Genomic DNA, 21,204 nt, shown 5'->3' on the forward strand with positions numbered 1-21,204 from the left:
TTATACTTTTACTTTTTCACAGAAGACTGATCCTTTTTTTTACCATAGCCTAGAGCTGATATTTTTCAAGAAAGAAAACAAATGATTCCTGCTGTCTACAGGAAATTTGCTAAGTGTGCATTACATTGCACATACAATTACTATGAATGTGCATACAAATTGTCCATGTAGATGGACGGCTAAAATTTTGCAAATTAGTTACTAATTGCACATGTATTTGATAGAAAATTAGGCTCTGCATAGCTAAAATATTGTATCATTCAAATTGCAATGTTTTCTGTAGTGATTTTGTTACCTTCAAAAACTCTGAATGCTTTTCTGCAGCTGGGCAGAGGCCATTTTGCAGAACTTGATTTTTGAAAATTTTCTTTTAATTTCAAATATTCTGAAGGGAAGAAAGATTTTGTAGAGTTGTTCAGTTCTATAACAAATGGAAAAAATATAATTAGAACCTGGATAAATACAGAAATGCATTTGGACAAGGACAAAAAGGAAAGCTAAAGATGCCTGTGCATTTTTCCCAATTACTATTATCTCTTCCAGTTGATGAAGATCACAAGAAAATGAGATTTTGTAGATATAGCACAAAATAATTCTTAAAATTCTTTTTGCCTCCCTAAAAGCTTCCTACAAACATAAGATACAGACCAAGAAAAAATCCTTTATCAGACTCCAAATATTCAACTTTAAAAATTAAGACAGACTTTTAAAAACAGATTCTTGTCTGGGGCAATACACCCAGGGAAAACAACAGAAAGAGAGGGAAAAACACCCTTTAACATTTTTTCTTGCTATAGAAAGAAATTGGACTGGGGAGCCAACAGATGAATTTGCAAAGTCAGTAGGTTAGAGGAAAGGCTTTAGCTACATAAACTCTGGGTCTCAATTTCAGAGCCAAGCTGCTGTTCCAATTAATTGCAGTGGGCCCTAGGCAAGGGCGGTGGGGAAGCCCCTCTCTAACCCCACTTTACAAAAGCTGGGAAGATTTATATGATTTAATTTAAAACTGTAGCTGAACTCTAGCAGGGGGAAGGAACCTCTTTCTCTCTTGGTGCTGCTGTTGCAGAGGTGTGTTAAGGAGGATTAATTTGCATATTTTATTTTCATAGCCCGGGTATATGGAAAACAGGAACGCAAATGAGTCTCCTTGTTTATTTTGTATTGCTCACTGTGCCTTTTGGCGAGTGAATGAGAACTGGGTCAAAACTGAAAAACAAGTATAATTATTCATCAGTACCCTTCCCCCAGGCATCCAGGGGAGGGGAGGGGGCCATTTGCATGGCTGCTGAGGGGAGCATTGCCCCCCCTCCCCCCATGCAGCCCATGGCCCTAGGCACCTGCCTAGCTTGCCTATTCATTAGCCTGGCTTTGGCTAACAATTGCACTCTTATTTCAAATTTCTGCCTTTTAAAAGAAAGGTAAGCCACATAAAGCTCAGATGAAAACCAAGCCCCAAAATCTAGTATTTTTCCTATTTTGTTGCCCAAAATCAGGGCTAAATCTATAGTTCAGTATCTAAACAAGTTGCCTGATCTTCAGAGGAATAGAAATGGACTGGCAGTTCCCACTAGCTTCACCAGCAGAAATGCTGCAAATCTGAAAATTCACAGCATTTTTATTTACGTGCCTAAATATGGAACCATAAGAGATGCAGCAAAGTGGATTTGAACACTTATCTACTCTGTGGTTTTGTAACATGCAGCTTTCAAGCTTTGCTTGTGGTCAGTTTGTAAAAACAGCACAGAGCAAAAGGTGACTTTCTAAATAAATCCCTAATTGTTTTTGAAAATGACTTTTTAAAACAAAATGAGATTACACTAAAAGACACTTGCAGACTATATCCAGAATATATAATAGATTAGCATGGGGATTACAGTTTCAAGTCAGTAACATTAACATAAAATATAAAGAATATTGGCAAATGGTATTTTAGTAATCTGCACAGAATTTAAAGCAAGACTGGAGTTTCAAAAATGCCTTTTAAAAGAATTTAGGAGTCTCTTGTGAGAAAGTGTTTACTATATTTTAGATTAGTCTGGCATCACTCATTTCCCCTCATACATTGATTTTATTCATTTCTCTAAGGATATGATATAATCAATATTTCCTGGTTGATTTAACACCTGCTCTTCTTGTAATGCACTGCTCTAGGATTATGATAAAACAAAATAAACATAGTTTAACTGTTTTCAATTATGCTGCTAAGTGACAGCCAGAGATGATCCCAACAGGGTGCGGGGCCCGGGGCAAAGCAGCCTGTGTGGGGCGCCCCTCCCCATTCCATGGCACACTTACGCCAGGGAGTGAAAGCCTCAGCACACTGGACATGCTGGGAGGGGTGGTGGCCAGAACTTCCAGCTGGAACAAACAAAGAGATGTCCAACCCCCCGGGCGGGAGTGCAGACTAAACGTCAAACATGGCAGCTGTGGCCTCTCCACCTGGCTCTGCGGAGCCCTCCAAAACATGGGGGGCGGTTGCTCCGATTCGCCCCACACCAGGGACGGCCCTGGTGATAGCTCAGTGTAAAGATTTATTGGTTTCTTCAATTCCATATTCCTTCATTAACATTATTTATACTAATTACATCTCATAAATGTATTGTGTTTTCTAGTTGTTAAGGTTTTATTTACAGGCAAACTATGCAGTAGCACTTTTTTATTGCTAGAAAACCACGTGCTTGCTTAATAACATAATTACAAACCTAATTCTTACTTCACAAAAAACTGCATACATGCCCTACCTTGAAATGTTAGCATTGTTGCAAATACTCTGTGACATTTATTCATCTTCTCTCTATAATGCTTAAACATGCTTTGTGGAATAGCTTTTTTCTAAACAAACAAGTCCTTACAATAATTAACAGGAGTTATGCACATTATGTGAAATCCATTCCATGTGCATTAAGGCAAAGGAATATCGAGCTTTATAAAAATGGAGTGTGAAGGTAACTGCAGCCTTTAAGTAACTTATGTGCAAGGTATTGGGAGAAGTTATATGTACAGGGTGTTTTCACATGTGCTCCAGGGTGGGGGGGAAGGTGCTCTCTAAGCCGCTCTAATTAAAGTGCCTGCAGAGTCTAATGTATCAGTGTCTGGCACTTCAAAACAGTGCTGGGGGTGCTTTAACTAAACCTCATTGAATAAGCTTCAGTTAAAGTGCCTCCACTGCCATTATGAAGTGTGGGGACGCTGATACATGCGACACTGCTGACTGCTGGAGGTGCGCTAATTAGCATGATTCAGCAGACTTGATTAATTTGTAATTACAGAGCATTGGAGCAGCCTCCCACACATCTCTAGACACCCACATTGGATTCCTTCTTTACCAACCTATGCAGAGGTGATGCCCTGTCTCCTAGTCTGCACAGGGTAGAGTTCTACAACATGCAAGAAATACACTAAGCCCAGCAGTACAGTGCTTCCATCTGCACTGCTTTCAGCATTCTTTACTTATGATTTAAGTGTTGTGCAGGGCTTTGCTCTGTATATAGTAAAAACATTTAATCCACAATGCTTGAATCTGTCTTTTTAATATTCAAGTTTATAATTCTGACCTACATTATTCTAAAAGGCCCCCTCAACATGCAGAGCAGTACATTTACCCCTTGCTGCTCCACATCCTTGTTCACTTCAAAGGGACTGCTATTCATTATGCCTCTTTAACTCCCTAGAGTGAGAAGTGGCAGAGCTGAGGATTCAGAGAGGTGGGTTAGGTAGGAAGTAGCAAAGGGTAGAACCCAGTAGCTCTTGTGGCTTTTAATTTATCATCAAAATAAATAAAGAAATAATTCTTTTATGATTAAATGAAACATTTGAGAAGTGACCCTTTAATGTGTGAAAGACAAGCTTATCTTTTACTGGATTAACTGTATAGTTGGGAGAGCTACATCACTTTTTAATGTGATGATCTGGGAATGTATGCATTTGTGAAATTTGAGTTTGCAGTTTGGTTGTTTAGCTACAAGGAGCCAAACAAAAATAAAAACATAAACATTTAAAAAAAGGAAACATTTTTAAGTGTTCTAATATAGACATTGATAAATATTTATAAAAGAATGCACAAAAAAGCACTGTTGCCTTGTGAAGAGCTATTATTTGGAAACTAAAGTCTACAATGAAAAGGCGAAACAGATTTTAAACCTATGTAAATGAAAACAAATCCCAATGCAATCTTAGCTGTGGAGTCATTACTGATGTGTATAAATTGATTAAATTCTACTCTCTATGCATTCACCCTACTGGAAATGATCATAATTCATTTGTACTCATATATGACAGCGGAGTTTGACTGTATATGGTCAGCAAGGATTTTACTATATTTTTACTACATATTTATTTATGCCAAAAATGAAAGAAAAAGTTACCAATACTTTCTATACATAAAAAGTTTCATTGCTATACCTGATTGGAAAAAGACTCTTGCAATTATTGTGCGACACAGTGGACATGGAGTACTGGTTGGGTTGTCTTTGGCAAGCATCCTTAAGCAAGGCTCACAAAAGATGTGGCGACATGGATAGCACATGTATGGATTGAAATAGACATCCAGGCACACTGCACAAAGGAAACTTTCTTTATCTCCTCTGTGTTCATGCTCATCATCTGTGTTGACATTATCATTTGAAATCTGCAAAAAAAAAAAAAACAAAAAACAAAAAAAAAATTCTTCACAGATAAATATAAAGCATCAGTCAGGGAAGAAGTAAAGGGTCATTTATAATATTTACATGTCAGTAAATAAAGATGTGATTCCTACTGGGCAATATATAGTTCTTTCAATGAGACAATGAAACATTCTGTTGTTAGAAATACCTTTACAAAAAAGTATTTTCGTAAAATAGTCAAATGAGAACTGAAATCATTGTGAGAACCTAAACAGGAAAAATAACCACATAGCCTGGGGGAAAAAAGGATAAAATATAACAGTTGCTAAGTAGTCTCTTAACATTTTTCTTCAATTTCTTAAAATTAAACTCTTCATCTTAATATTTCTTATTTTTCTGTGATTTTATCACAATGAGGATCTGCCAAGTTTAACCCACAAATACAGTAACCAAAGCCAAGCAAACAAAACACTTTAAACCAATATGTATTTACTAGGGGTGTGGAAAATGGGCCATACTCGATTCAGATTCAGCCTGAATCAGGGGACAGTGATTCAATTTGTTGATTCAGATCACTGTCCTGATTCGATTCGAGCGAATCCAAATCTAGAGATTCGATGCTGATTCAGAGAATCAGTGATTTGGTCATAGACACAGCTTTAAATGTTTTTTCTACATACCTCAAGGTACCAGGTGGCTCATGAATACTGAGATGCTAGGGTGGATGGAGCATTGCATGGGGGGGGGGGGGGTGTCAGGTCGGGTCCTCCGCATGCTTGGTGGCAGACCCAGAAGTGGACCATAAGTATTTCTGGTGCAGTTCCAGGTCCGCTGCCGAGCACATGGTCCCTACCCCCGCGTTCCCCTGGCTCAGCAATTGGCCACAGGGAGACCCTGGGTGCCCCCCAGATCCAGAAGGCACCAGTCACTGAGCCAGAGGCGTCCCCCTGCGAGCTCCGAGGTGGACCTGGAAGTGGACCGGAAGTGCTTCTAGTCCACTTCTGGGTCCACTGCCGAGTGCACTGGGAAACTGCCCCCACTCCCGTGGGGCACTACATCTGCCCCAGCTTCACAGCATTCACGAGCCGCCTGGTACCTTGAGCTATGTAGAAAAAATATTTAAAGCTGTGTCTATGTCCGAATCATCGAATCTCTCTGAATATCTCCAAATCAATCCGGAGGGTTCTGATTTGATTTGGAGAGATTAAAGGGTCTCCTAATTTTATTCAGATTCAGAGATTTGGCCACCGAATCGGGCCAAATCTCTGCTGAATCAAATCAGCGACCAAAGCTTCGCACAGACCTAGTATTTACTTCTCCCTCTGAAAAATGCACGGTTCATTTGTGAAGGACATGTTCCAGTGAGGATAATGACTTGCTGTTTATTTGAAACAAAGCCACAACTTATTACTAAAATACACAGACTTAGAGTAGAAAGTCCAGGAATCTTTTAAACAAATTAATAAAACCTTGGTTTTGCCTACACCAGCTGCTCATTTTCTTGCACTGATAGCCCTGTAGGGGGGACCCACCTGCTCTTTCCACATGGTTTGCAAGACTGTATATCCACAAAAGCTTTAAAACTCTTATGCCAAGTACCAGTATTAGCTAACCTCTCATTCTCACTCAGAGATGGAGCGGGGCGGAGGGAGAAGGGATGTCTGTGCTTTGGTCCCATGTGATGATTAAGTATAGTCTATCCCTAGGGATTTATTTTGTTTCTCAACTATTTATGAATTAAGGAGCCCTTACTACAGGGTTGCCTTTAGAAATTCAGAAGAGAGGCTGGCACAGGGTTATCAAAGAAGTAACTTTTGTGTTTTGCTCAGACATCTCTGTCTTCTACTAGGATTAGGGACATTAATGAATTGTGGCAATGAGCAGAAAACAAGTCAGGTAGGTAATGACACAAACCACAAACAAAAAATCACTATGAGCACTATGAGGCCCAAAAGTCAAGCCTTTGCAGACCCCCAGGCAGGGAGATGAGGGATGGAAGGAAAGGAAAAAACTATGGAGACTGGATGGGAATGACTAACTTCAAGTCAGCCATGTTCTGCAGGCCAATTAAGCAGTTCAGAATGTTGGCAGCAAAAGGACTTGGAGGACTCCAGAGTAATAGGAGGTTCCCAGGAAGGTTTGAAATCTTTATAATATACGCAGCCAGTGAAATCCCAGAGCTTACTGCAGTTAGTGCAGGATGATGATAACTCTAATGTGCAGTGAAACCCTATTTAGGAGTAATTTCATTAGTGGATCAGGAGATAAAGTTATTTTTCATAGATTTACACGTTCTTTATTAGACCTACAATATCTGCCTGCCCCAACACACTGTACCAGTTAGTATTTCAGAGTTAAAAACACAAGGAATTTCCAACATGCAGTAAGTGCAGCATCACTTGAGTACCACATAGCAGCTAAAATGTTCACCAAACCCATCTCATATTGAACTTTTGTTATTGTACAAAATCCAAGATGACCTCAAATTTAAGATGACCCCCCAATAATTAGATTCTATAAATTTATTATAATTTTCCATGTATAGAATCTAAGTAGTGGAAGGCTTTATTAAACTCATCCCCATGCCCCACTGTTGTGGCAGAGAAACTAGCAATGGGGGTAAGTGGACAGACCTCTGTACCTTGCTTCCCTGCCCCTTGTCCGCTGTGCCTGCCCTCCCTGCTACTTGACCCCTGCCCCTGCTCTCTCTGAAGTGTGGACCATGGTCAAAGAAGCCAAACCCCTTGTGATGGCGTTGTCGCTGGAGTCTTCTATTCACCTCACCAATGCACCTTTGCCTCTGGAGCCCATGTCCTGTGACTGGGAGGATCGATTAAAAAAAACTATCTGTGCCCCCAGATCCCTAAGCCCAGCCCCCAGAGCCCTGTAGACATACATGACTCAGCCCAGACTGCTCCTTGCCATATCATTTGTGCCCATGTGGATGAGCAGCATGGGATGGTGGTTGGAGGGCCGGACAAGTTTGGAGATCCTCTCTGTCAAATCCCGGACATGAGCTCCAGGCAGGCAGCAGACCTCATGGGTTAAGGGGTCAGGGCAACAGATTGCTCCCTTTGTCCCCCTAAGGAGGGAGTCACCCACCGTGATAACTTTGCACCTTCTTCTAGGCACAGGTGCTGGTGGCCTTCTGTCCTCACATGCTGGAACTGGCAGTATGGCTGGCTCAGTTGGTGTGAGAGGTGTAAAATGATTGTGCAGCTCCAGGGGAGTGGTAACCCTGGTGTTGTGCCTCTTTGGGCCAGAAACAACCGTTGTCCAGGCAACCCCAACCTGTACTTCATGGTGGTTCCTTGGTTGCGCCACACTGTCATCAGCCATCAGGTGGAGAGCCTGAAGGTAAGAGTCCAGCTCCTGCTCTGCATGTCTAATGGAGCGCAGTCACTGAACTGTTGCCTGGAGTTCCCTGATCTGGTACCCCAGGGCCTCCACCATTGAGCACACCCCAAAAGGGGAGGTATCAGTGCCCCCAAACCCAGCTACCTGCAGTCTTGCTAGGCATCCTCCACATGGAGCCAGGGCTCCGTCTGAATGGAGGCCAGGGCAAAGGGTCCCACCCAGGTGGGGGCAGGGACTGCAGGCTCCGTTTGGGTATAGACCAGAACCCTGGGCTTCATTTGGGTTGAAACCCCAGTGGTGTCAGAGCAGGGGAGTCCAGGTGCAGGGGGGAGCCTCCGGGTGTGATGTGTCCCACCCACCATGGTCCTTGAAGTAGTCTGGCTATTACTGTGCAGACTCTTGGCTATGGCTCAGTGCCTGAAGCCTCGTGCCCTCCTGCTCACCCTCCTGTGCAAACTCCCATGCTAACTCACATGCTGGGCAGAGAAGCACAACTGTTTGTATGTCCCATTCGTGTGGCTCCCTGGAGGGCTGGGCAAGTAGGAACCAGGGCGGGGCGAGCCCCTCCTTGGCTCCTCTCAGCTGCCTCCCTGCAGCTGGCTAGTCCCTCCCACCATGGGCCCCGCTCACCTCCGCTCTGCTGGGGGTCAGGCAGGGTCTGCTGTGGCTGCTGGGGTTGCTAGGGTGTGGGGGTATGATGGGCTTACACTCATGCATCTCTCACCACTCCCAGACCCAAACTGAGGGTCCCACACAGGTGGGGGCAGGGAATGCAGGCTCCATTTGGGTATAGGCTGGAACCATGGAAAATTTGAAACAATTTTTAAGAATGGTGATGAAGTATCCCTCTAATTCAGGGGTTTTCAAACCCTGGGCCACAGCCTGGGCCGTGGTGGGTTGGCTGCTGGACTGGAAGTAGACATGGACTAGCACAACACGGCCCCCCAGAGCTGGGCGGAGAGGCCGTGGTGCCTTCTGTAGGGCCCATGGCAGTGCAGGGTTTGGCTCCTACCCAGGGGCTGGGCCACAGTTTGCCAGGCTGTGGCATAAGAACTTTGGGAATCCCTGCTCTAAGGGGCTAAGATCATCCCATTTAAAACTATCAACTGAATCCCTCATACCAGCTGTACAGGACAAAGCTTTTCACGCAAACTCCTACAATACCATATTTTGAAAAGACATGAAACCACAGATAAATACAGAAGATGAAACACATGTGCTAAGACTATACTGCAAATTGTCAGGGGTTGATAAATGCTGGCATAAGCGGTATATGGGAAAAGCATACCCAAGTATTGCCATTAATTGAAACCTGCCTGGTTAACATCATCTCCCTAAAGGTCAGAAGTAGCAGGAACAGACATCTGATACAGGAACAGACAATGATAAAGTGAAGATGCTTAGAGATTTCACTTTGCAAATAGTTAAACTAGTGGAACCCACAAATACAAACATCCTTCTGATTCAGAGGCTTTGGGACCATATTCCCATATCACGTTGTTTTTCTTTTGGATAAGCATCTGGAAGAGAAGGAAAAAGGACATATCTTTAAATATCAAGTCTTAAGAACGGAATGATAAAAAACGTTGAGAGGAATAGCCAAAGTACTATCAATTATCATAGGTGCCCTATGACCTCTGCCTAAGACCAGAAGGTCCACGTTAATGATCTCAACATTTTCATCAGCATCCAACATTTCTAAAGTGTTGTTATTTAGGAAACACCTTTCTTATTATGACAAAATCTTGACCTTTAAAGACCTGGCCAAACCTGAATTCAAAATGGAAGATTGCCAACTCATAGATAGTGAAATCAGCCCATGATATATATGAATGAAACAACTCACAGCCCTAATATGGCACTTTTGATCTCTACCTCTCTAAACACCTTACAGAAGGAGGTAAATATCATTATCTCTACTTTACAAATAGGGAAACTAAGCTGGGTATCCAGGAAGAGAAATGTTTTAGAAAGAATATCAGAGAGAGAGAGAGAGACACACAGAGAGAGAGAGAGAGAGAAAGAGAGAGTGGGGAGAGAGAGAGAGAAAAAGAGAGAGAAAGAGAGAATCACAGAAAAGTAGAGGTGGAAGGAACCTCAGGAAGTCATCTAGTACTACCCCCTATTCAAGGCAGGATTATCCCTATTTAAACCATGTTTGTCTAACCTATTTTTAAAAACCTGGGAACAACCCTCACACACAACCATGAGACATCATGTCCAAAACATCAAAAACACCTATTAACTTGCCAGAGGTCAAACAGGGAAATGACATCAGTGCTGATGTTCTCTTGCAAGGACAGGAAGGAGTTTGTTAAAATATGCTCAAGAAATCTAAGGGATGATGCAAATAAGAGACTGAATAGAGGAGGAGTGATCTTGTGTAGAGCATCAGATTTAGGAATCATTGGTATTAAGACGGTAATTACAATGAGTCATTGAAACCAAAAGGGAGTATGAAGGAAGTCCCACAAAACCCCCCCAAACATTTTCTCCAACATCCCAAAATAGAAGAAAACCCTCCTTCTAAAAGTATTCAGATTTGCAGTTGACTAGCTTAGAATGTTTTCAGTCAGTTTTAAATATGTTCATGTCCTGTAAAAAATAAATAAGACCAAGAAAAACTGAATTGTGTATGTTTAAAATGGTCTTGAAAAGATACCTATCTGAAATAAATTGTGGAGAAAATATGTAACATTTATTTGTAAAAATATTAACCTAAAAAACTTAATGACCAAAGTTAGAATATTTTTAAAGGCTGTGAAGTAAACAGGAGAGGATTGTTCCATATTAAGTCACTTTTTAAACAGAGACATGAAAGCCAAAAGATACCTGAACATGCTTTTAGCAATTCAACTACAATTCTAAGCCTAACTAGAGGGTGACTTATTTGTACATAATAAATATGCCAATTAATTGCTCTGAAATGATAAAGCAATGATAATGGAAGGTATACATGTTACTAGGGTCCTATCAGCTTGACCTTATATGAAATAAAAACTGATGCAGCAGGATGCAATGGACTTGAATTTTTTCCATCTAATTAATGTAAGATTAGCATTCTGAAACTGGGTTTTGTTTAACTGTGTGCAAACGGAAAGTTTCTTGTCCTAAATGGGTGAGGAGAAAGGAAATAAATCAACACGTAAACACTCAAGCTCTCAAATACAAAACCCTATTTTAACTCAAATCTCAGAACTGCTGTGACATGCTGCCTATGACGTTACTGCCAGTAGTAATAAGCTACTGCATAGTCAGTGTCACCAAAAAGCTGTTTGGGGATGCTATTGTGCAGTAACACTGGTTACTGCACAGTCAGCATCTCCTGTAGGTGTGGCTGCTGTGACTGTAAATGAATAAATATATAAAAAATAAAATAAACATCAAAAAAACCAAACTAGACTATGAGTATGTTGCACCAATTTTTAAAGAAGGTTAACTTGGTTTTGGTCACTGTCTACAAAATGTTAGACACAAAGTAGATCTCTGTCAATACTAGAGACATTTTGAGATGACTGTTTCCAGAATGCACATGCATATAAAACAGAGGAAAATCTTTCTAACCTTGGAGAAAATGCTAACCACTTTTCCATGGCTGTGAAGCATCCTATATGGAGTTAACAGTTTCTTTACACAGAGTACAAAGATATTTTTCAGCTCCTAGATGGCATGGAACCTTGCTTCATGGAGCAGGGTTGCTGGACCTGGGAGTGGGTAGGTGCAGAATAGTGCATCTGTTACAGAGTCATAGAGAAGTAGGGCTGGAAGGGACCTCTAGAGGTCATTCAGTACAACCCCCAACCTGAGGCCGGATCATCCCTATCCAAACCATCCCATACAAAACATAATCTAAACTCTGTGCAAGATTGCTGTCAACAATGACACAACACAGACCTAACACCCTAATCTGCCACAGGTAAAGCAGGGGAACCATGGCAGCTAATGTCCTGCTTCTATACAATGTTGTCCCAGGGGGACAAAAATGGAGGCACCGGAACAGCCTCCCATGGTGGGACCCAAGGCAGGACTGACCTGCCCAAAGAAAGAAATAGAAAGCCCTGAAAAGAGGGTATACTTACTGTCCCCAGGAAAAGCGGAGCCATGCCAAGAAGGGACACCGGCATGGTTCATCAGCCACTTTTATTGCCAGCTGGGAACGGTGCCGGCAGATGATGTCAGCAAAAATCGCCACCTGGCAGATTTAAAAGCCGGCGGCGGAGAAATGGAAGAGGGGGCAGCAACAACCGAGCCAGAGGGTGAAGCTGCTCCCTGGGCTGCAAATCAGCAGGGTTGGCAGCTCTGAAGGGGGCTGGATGGAGACCTGCAGGAGGGGTCTCAACCCCATTAGAAGAATCACCCACCCGGTTTGGCAGGGCAGCCAGGTCAAGGAGGGATGGCGCTGAGGGATCTCAAGGACCACAGACACCAGACCTGTGAGTGGGGTGGGCAGAGGCCCATACCCCAATTATTCTTTTTTTCTCTTTTTTTTTCTGTTACTTTATTTTGGAGGGTGCACGGAGGAACCTCCAGGTGACCCCAGATCAAGAGAGGACCAAGGCAGCACAGCAGAAGCCTTAGCGGGAGAACGAACACAGAGACAAGGATGGTCCCACGCCTTGTTGTCATCTGGGGTAAAAGGTCACTGAGGGATGGGCAAGGAGAGGAGAAGGTAGATAAGAACACCAGGAAGGGACAGGCCGGTGACCCATCATCCAGTGGTTCTGAGGGCTGGTGCATGGCTGGGGTGTAGGGGAGGTGGAGTCCCAAGAATGCCCACAAAGGGCAGCACCCGGTCTGCAAGGATTCGTGAGGAGGAGCCCCACCACTGAAGAAAAGAAGACCAAGTCATTGCAGGTGAGTGTTGGGGCCTCTCTTGGGGTTCAACGTGACCCAACACACATCCTGGGGACACACCCTGCAGCCGGAACCGGGTGTGCGCTCTAAGGTCACTAGAGAGCACCTAGATGAGACCAGGTAGGTGCAGTTGTCGATATATGCTCAAGGCCCCCAGTAGAGGGCCACACCCCCTGCTAGAGAGGAAGGCAAATCCCCCACAGTGCATACCCATCTGACCGGGGGGGAGGGGGGGGGGTAAAATTCCTTCCTGACCCCAAATACAGTAATCAGTCTGACCCTGAGCAGAGGGACAAGACCCTTTAGCCAGGTACCTTTGGCTTTGGTCCCAGCAAGAATATTGGCACATCCCAGTTAAGGTTCCCAGCCTTGGATGTAGCCAGAACCCAGTGCCTCTGGGAAGGCTTAAAAACATCTTGACACATATAGCAGAAAAGGGGTGGGGGTGGGGGGACAAACAGCAAAGCCCAGAAGTATAGGAAATAACCACGGTCAAACATAGGCATAGATATACTTAGATCATCCCCAACTAGTGGCTGTTCAACCTCTTCTTGAATACTACCAGTGATGGGGAGTACACAACTTCCCTAAGCAGTCTATTCCACTGCCTTACTATCTAAACGGTGAAGAAGTTTTTCTGGATATCCAATCTAAACTTACTTAGCTGCAACTTCTAGCCATTGGTCCACGTCCTCCTCTTTGCAGCCAGAAAGAACAGGTGCATTCCCTTTTCTTTATGGCAGCCCATCAAGTATTTGCTATCATGTCCCCTCTTAAGCACCTTTTCCGCAAGCAGAACATGCCTACCTCCTTCAGCCTTTCCTCATATAATCTGCCTTCCAAGACCTTTATCACCTTTGCTGCCTGCCTCTGGACCCTCTTCAACTTCTCCACATCCTTTTAAAATGTGGAGCCCATACAGTTTCAGGAGCTGTAGATTATACAACCATTTTCATACCTAGAAAGAGGAATAATACATTTTATCATGATTTAATGTAGGGGGTGCTGGGATGTGTAATTAATAGCTGTAATTTTCATTATACAAAGCACTAAATATTATCATTCTGAAGGGACTAGATAATCTGAAGGATTATCAAGGCAATCCTTCTATTTATATTTGAGTATTAGATATGGTTCATGAGATTTATTAGTCCAACCTGGGTTTTCAATTACCTTTTCAAGAATCCAGTGCCATAAAACAGTTAATAATTTTCAGGAAACCTTATATTATGTCACCTTTGAATAATGAAATTGATCATTCATTCTCATTGTTCAGTGATTACCTTTTCAAGTAATAATTTCTTGAAAAAACCACAGATGTATAAAGTATTCAGAACTTTTTGGGGTAGGAGGCTAGGGATGAAGAATTCTCATCCCCATCTTTGTATGGTCAATATAAAGGTTGGGTGAAACTATGCTCTCAATGATCGAGGACCTGCAGAGACTCCTCCCTTGTGTGAAAAGTGCTCAAAAGGGAGCAGGTAGCAATTCAGTGAAATCAAGAGGATGTGGAGTCATGCCTCTAACTTTCAGAGGCCAGGAAGTGGTCAGGTCACCTGCACAGCGTGGAGCTGCACAGCTTGGAAGTGTGCTGTAATGTGTGTGCTCCCTTACGTTCCAGAGAATTCTGACAGCTCCTCCTTGGCAGTTTCTTATCACACCAGAGGTATAATAGGTCAGTTCCATGTCACAGGCAGCAGCGGCACATGGTCACTGCCGCCCAGGTGGTGAGCATCCTCAGTGCAGGGCTTTGCATAACTGGAATGATTTAGGTCACAGTAAGCACGTCTATGCAAGACACTTACTGAGCAGTTGACTAATTAGCTGCACAGTAAACCTCTCAGCATCTAAACTGAATCCCTGTTAGGGAGCACAAAACTAATAAACTCAGCAGCAGGGTAGGACTTGTAAATACAAGTGGAATTTTTTCATCCGCAGCAGTGTACGTGTAGATGCTGAGTTGGCTGCCTGGGGTACAAGGGTGCTTCAGTGCAGGGCCTGCCTGCTGGTTAGCTCCATAGTACCTGCATGCACCAACCAGCCCCTCTGCAGCGCATTGAGCCTGGTCAGAGCAACCCCTGGGCTGGTAGGCTGACCCCCCCCCCCCCCCCCCCCCCCCCAGATCCCTGCCAGCCAAGACTACTGCGACCTGGCTCAGTGTACTGTGGTCTGGGTACATGTGTAAACTGTGTGCCCAAGAGCTTCCCAGGAGCAATGGACTGCAGAGCAATAAGCTCTGCAATTTATTGCTACCCCCTAATGGCATGTGTAGGCACACCCAGTAATTTGCAGTTTACAGTGGAAGATAAGCGTTCAAGCATAGTGTTATCAGAATCATACACCACAGGTTGAAGAGAGATGTCAGAGAATGGAGGATACAGGTGGCTCCTGTTTCATGCAGCAATAGTCCCCTGAAGGGCTGGACATGACTGGAAAAACACAGTGGATTTTATTAAGGTTTCATTTTTCATATTCTTCAACCTAATTTTACATTACTATTTAACATACATTGTTGTTTTTTACTTTTTAAGATCAGTATAATTTAAATTAAATACTTAAGTTAAATATTTAAATTTAAGTGAAATTATGACTTTGTGATGATTTACATGACAGCAAGCAAGCACAAATTTAAAATGTTTAGGAAAATCACCATGACATTTTTTACTGACTAAGCTTAGCAAAAATTCTTCCAAAACAGGCTGAGTCCCTTTGGGGTATATGCACCTTCAAACACTATGTTTTGGTTAACTAGCATATTCCATGCAGAGTTGCATCTTAAAAAAATTAGAATGGGTCAGAGACTAATGCCTATGGCCTATATATCTATATTAAAAGTTAGTAATTTGCTTTACTTGCTCTCTAAATTTCTTCCTCTATGACCACTCACTAATATAAAAAAAAGGTAAAAGCTTCAAAGCAGGGCTAACTAGCTTAAAAAAAAACTCTCTGGAGCTACCTATTGCCAAGAGCCATATCCTCCTTTTAAGCCCTCCTGCTTTGGTTTGGGCTGAATAAATTGCTCATGGGAAAAACAACTATAAAGGCACTTTCTTCTATAGATAACTTTTGTTTAAAGCAAAGATTGTTCCTATTTTTTGCATTATTTAGGAATAACTTTAGGCAATGAAGTTGATAATTTGCTGTAATAAACTATTTTACAGATCACCATTTCTGAGGCAAATAATAATTATATGTAGACTGCATATACTTTTGATTAAGCTGTTATAAGTCAGAAATAAAGCAACACTTAAGTGAAATTCATAAAATGCTTAGATTTAAATATAACTACAAAAATATAATATATGTACAGATAATTCAGAGACTAATAGGAGATTACTTAATTAAACATAGCTTAATCCTGCTTTCATGTAATGAACAAGTTTTCACAGACAGCTAACAAACTTCTTACCAGTCCTAACGTACAGTGAATTTATTTATTAAAATCTTTGCTTACAGCTTTGTTCCACTCATCCCTCACACTGTATTGGATCTGCATATTGAAAAGACGAACCATGGTGATTCCAAAATGGTATTATGAACATATTAGTTGTGGCTCTATTCTAATATATTAAAAGCCTTTGTCTGTCCATAATGCTTTATTTGCGCTCTGATTGGTTGTCTCAGCAAACAATTAGAGTGCTCTGCACAGACAGCTACACATGGTGGAGCACCACTATGACAGCAAGGACTGAGGGGCCGGAGCAGGGGGACGAGGCCAGTGGGACTAGCCTCATTCCCAGCCCCCCCCCCCCAGGCCCTGTTCCTTGGAGGTGGTGGTGGTGTGGGGTGCTGGCGGCCCAGCGTTGGTGGCAGCGGGGGGTGGAGTAGCAGGGGCTAGGGGGACACATGGAGCTGGACGTGGGGGGGTTGGGTGGGCACATGAGGCTGGAGGCAGAGCGGTGGCACCACAGGGTGCCCCCCCTCCCCCCCCCCCCGCAAATCATTCATGACAGGCAATTTGCTAGTTTTTAACCAAAAGTTCAATTTTGCACAGAATGCAAAGGCTCAGCCTCTGTATTTTGCACGAAAAATACTCTATACCTCTTAAAAACTTACAGCACTTGTTTTTTGGGCATAGAGTAAATTACAAGTAAATCTATTAATTCATTTCTAAGTTAAAGCTGATTCTATATGGGCTCCTTAGAGATATTTAGTATATATGTCAATCTTTCCTTTGTCCTGACTGAACTTAATAACTGAAAACACAGATACTTTAAATTTTCCATACAGTTGAAAATAACTGAAATGTTGTATATAGGCTATATTGGACAAAATTAGGTTGTAATTAAGTTATAAGTGATTGCTATATCTAAAATGGCATGATTATGTAGGCCATAACTAAATCAGGCCAACAATTTAAGAGTCTCTGAGAGCAACTACTGAAGACAAGCCTGAAGTGACCTGACCAGCAAGCTTCCTGATGTGGAGGATTTCAGGAAGTGTAGATGGGCAGGGCATTTCCCCCAGTGCTGGGATACATGGACACTGTGGTTTGGACAAATCTAGGTACAGGCCGTAAATCTAGGTTTCAGGTCGTGAATCCCTGTATCATACAGGCACTCAAGTAATGCTGGGGATTTCAAACACTCTTCTCTTCCACGGCTGGCTCATATGTTCCTCTTGCTCAGTGTGTCAGTGTTCTGAATCCCAAGCCTAGGCATCTGACTAGTAGTTTAGGCACAGGCACACTCTGGGGTTGTTTACTGTGCGGTGGCAACTTAGCTAGGCTGCTCCCAAGCATATCCTGCCCATCTACTCCCACTCACCCATTCCAAATCTGGAAATGAACAAATGAGGCTGCTCTGGGACATCTGTCCACAAGCACTCTCAAGACCCCAGTATTCAATAAGGTTGAGAACAGTTGTTGGGGACACCCTGAGTGGCATCACAAGTCCAAACAACAGCAGGTGTTTGAAGTATGCTTGCAGCCCTCATAGCTGGAGAAGACTGCCATCACAGTGTGATCATGTCCTCTGTGTCCCCATGCCAAAGTTCCTTTGTGAATCTCACTGTGGCAGGCCCCCACCTGACTCACTCGATCCATGCAGCACAGGTGGTCAGGCTGCACGCAGCACAACTGTTGCCATGTGGCCAAATAAGCTAGGCCTGGGTTGAGGCAGGGCACAGCAGCTGCACCTCAGAATCGGGGCTGGGGCTGGGGCAGAGGATGCCGGGCACCCAAGCCAGGACTGAATACTACCCATGGGACCGGAGGCCCACTGCTGCTGCTGTGACAGACACCGCTGCTGCAATGCCGCTGCTGCAGACACCACAGCAGTCACTGACACCACTGCTGCTGCCGTCACTGCCACCATGGACACCACAATTGGCCCATAGATCGGGGAAGCTGGCCCTGGCCCTCAGGGCCAAGGCAAGCTGGGGCAAGTGACTGACTGGGCTCTTGCCCCAGGGTGGCATAGAGCCCCCAGGCCGGGCAACTCCCACCCAGCTGAAGTCCACGTGAGTGCAGGCAAACCCTCATGAGGAAGGGCTACCTGGGGCTCAGTGAGGAAGGGGGTGCCTCATAACATCCCAGCAGCCCCATACTCAGAGCCCACACACAAAATGCATTGGTAGAGAGCCCTGAGAACAAGGGGCATCAAAGGAGAGAGGAGTAAAGGGGGTGAAGACAGAAAAAAAGCCCCTCCCCCACAAAACTCCAATGCTTAGGAGAGAACAGCTCAGTGTGGGACAATGGAGCCCTGCCCTGCCCATCCTGAGTGAAGTTTAGTTATTCATTTTCATTGTGTTAGCCTTTCCATTCTAAGCACAGTACCACATGGCCAGCAGGTGCGGATGGGACATCACGCAGCAGTGCTCTGATCAACTGAGATGAACGCTCAAGTGCAGCCTACAGTCCATCAGAACAAGAGGAAAGGGGTGGGGTGTAGGGGAGAAGGAGCCCCACAGAAGACCCCAGAGCAGGGTCTGAGCCAGCAGGAAGATCTTCAGATCATTCAAGGGAATCGAGGATATCTTCCTTCAATTGTGGCAGATAAAGCTGGCTCAGGACAATCCAACTCCCACATGGTTGTGCAGAGGCCTGCCAAACTCACAGAGTGACATTATAGTTTTTAGTTTTATATAAATTTAGTTATATAACCTCACTCCAGTGTTATTCTCTACCCTTTATTTAATCCAATCCTGTTTGCTTTTTCATCTCTACCACACAGTGAGCTAATATTTTCTTTGATATCTTCAATGAGTCTTGGGCTTTTTCTAGGTGGTTATAGTTAATTTAGGTCCCATCAACTTGTCTATTTAATTGATTTTTTTTTTCTAATATGCAGAAGAATGTTGGACTTCCCTTCAGTGACTTTCATCTACCATTGCCCATACATACAGCATTGACAAACACTTTTGAATACTTTTACAAACCTCTTTGCACTTGACCACCTCTATATGAGATACTCGAGACCAGTACTGAAACACTGGCTTCAGGATTGCTGTCCTGAACTAAGCATACTATAAATAAATACAATAGAAACTCAAGGTAGGCTGTTATACAGGACTACATTGTCCATCACACTACCTGCCCTGCCCTATAAAAACCCTGCCCTCTCCTGTATTGCTTTTTTTTTTTTGTTAATCTTCCTCCCAAACCCACTCACAACCACCTAGATTCTACTTCATTCCATGCTGGAAATAGAGTTTTCGGATAATCAAATAAAGATTGTTCCCATACGGCAATTTTTTTCCTACCCCCAAACTCACTTGCAACACAATTTTTATTTTTCATTCCTATCAAGATATCATTGAGTCCAGCAGGTCCTGGCAGTATCCTGCTCCAATGCAGGTTTCTAATTCCAGGTCTGAAAAACATATTTCATACACAGATAGTAAAGCTACTCAATATATTTAGCTTGTCAGAGAGAAATGTAAAAGGTGACTTCCCTTTGGTCTATTAAGTACCTCTGTGGGAGACAATATCTGAAACTGAAAATCTTTAGCAAAGGAGAGCAGACTACCTGGAGATGCAATAAATTCTCCATCACTTGGAATTACTATATAAAAATTGGATCTCTTTCTGCAAGTTATGCCGTAGTTCAACCACAAGCTATTGAACAAGAAATACCAGGCGAACAAATCAATGATTCTTGTTATGCAGCATAACAGAATAAATTATCAAAATAGTCCTTACTAGCCTGAAAATCCACAAATTAATTTTCTTACACAAGAACTATATTAAAGAGAACATTTACTCAGCCACAGAAAAACCTGACTTGTTCTAGGACACTGATGACCCAATGAACATTCAAAGTGCAATCAAATTGTAATTTCTGTGTTAAGTGATCTGAAGCAGGCATCTTGGGCAACAACACTGCATGGACTTTATGAAATAGGAAGGCATTCTTCCTTCTGGCAGAGTGTATAGTCTGGGAAGTCCAAAAGGTTCTCTGAGGGCAGGTCTACATGTGAATTTAAGTGCCCTTGAATTCAATGTGCATGAAGCTAATGCACATTAAACATTTTTGGCAGGTATCTACATGGGCTGGGACTTGGGACTACCTTCCAGGGTCCTGGGCCGCCACGCAGCTGCTGCTGCCAGCCATGGCAACCATGGGCTCCAGGATGCCATCTCCAGGACCACTGTCACCCTCCTGTCCCACCAGCCCTGCCACCTCTGGGCCCACTGCCTCAGCCAGGACTGGTGGCAGCATGTTGTGCTGCATGAATGGGATGATGACCAGTGGGCTGACACAGTGCAGATGACCTAGGCCACCTCTGAAGACCTGCTGCACCAGGTCCAGCCCTGCCTGAAGTGTCAGGACACAGAGAAGTATCTGGCCATCCCCGCCAACACCCACCTGCTCTGCCACCCACACACACCGTACCCCCTGCCAACCCTCCAGCACCACTCCAGGACATGCATATTTGCTATGAAAACTTTTATTCCCTGACAACCCCTGCCCCCATCCCCAACTTCCCTTCTCAACCAAGCCTTCTTTTCCCCTCCCCAACACACAGAGCCTCTCCATCACCCTCTCTACCCACCAATAAAAAACTTTTCCCCCAAACTGAAAACTATGTACATGGGTCTCAGTCTTTCTTTGAGTCCTGGACTGGGGGGCTGTGTGGTGGGGGCACCCAGGTCTCAGAGCCTGGTGGTAGGCAGCCAGTACCCTGGCCATGGACAGGTCCTACACAGGTCTGGGGAGCATAGTGAATGCCAAGAGGTCCTGCAGCCAGGAGGCGGTGGAGCTCCTCCTCCTAGGCCCAGGCAGGTGCCTGCTGTGGGGTGGAGGGCAGGACTCGGGCCCTGCAGGGCCAGGGCTGGGGGCCAGGTGTGGTGGGGCCTGGATATGGCCTCCAGTGGTTGGCCCTGGCTGGCCAGTTGCTGCTGAAGCAGCTCCACATGGTGCTGCTCCAGGGCTTCCACTAGGGCCCA

The 21,204-nt window shown here is 43.8% G+C and overlaps 1 protein-coding gene across 3 annotated transcripts in view; it reads right to left on the reverse strand.

Moving 5' to 3' along the window:
• RNF180 (ring finger protein 180) overlaps nt 1-21,204 on the reverse strand; it is a 137,204-nt gene that overhangs the window by 38,880 nt on the left and 77,120 nt on the right. For all 3 annotated transcript variants that reach the window (XR_002093057.2, XM_014594074.3, XM_014594073.3), the window contains exons 5-6: nt 4,402-4,627; nt 296-421 (exon numbers count right to left, since the gene is read on the reverse strand). Coding sequence is in view for 2 of the 3 variants with exons in the window: in XM_014594074.3 (XP_014449560.2) it covers nt 296-421; nt 4,402-4,627 (352 nt within the window). In the remaining variant the exon portion in view is untranslated. The remainder of the gene's footprint in view (nt 1-295; nt 422-4,401; nt 4,628-21,204) is intronic.

The sequence above is a fragment of the Alligator mississippiensis genome, chromosome 3 (genome assembly GCF_030867095.1).
Source record: "Alligator mississippiensis isolate rAllMis1 chromosome 3, rAllMis1, whole genome shotgun sequence".
Lineage (NCBI taxonomy): Eukaryota > Metazoa > Chordata > Crocodylia > Alligatoridae > Alligator > Alligator mississippiensis.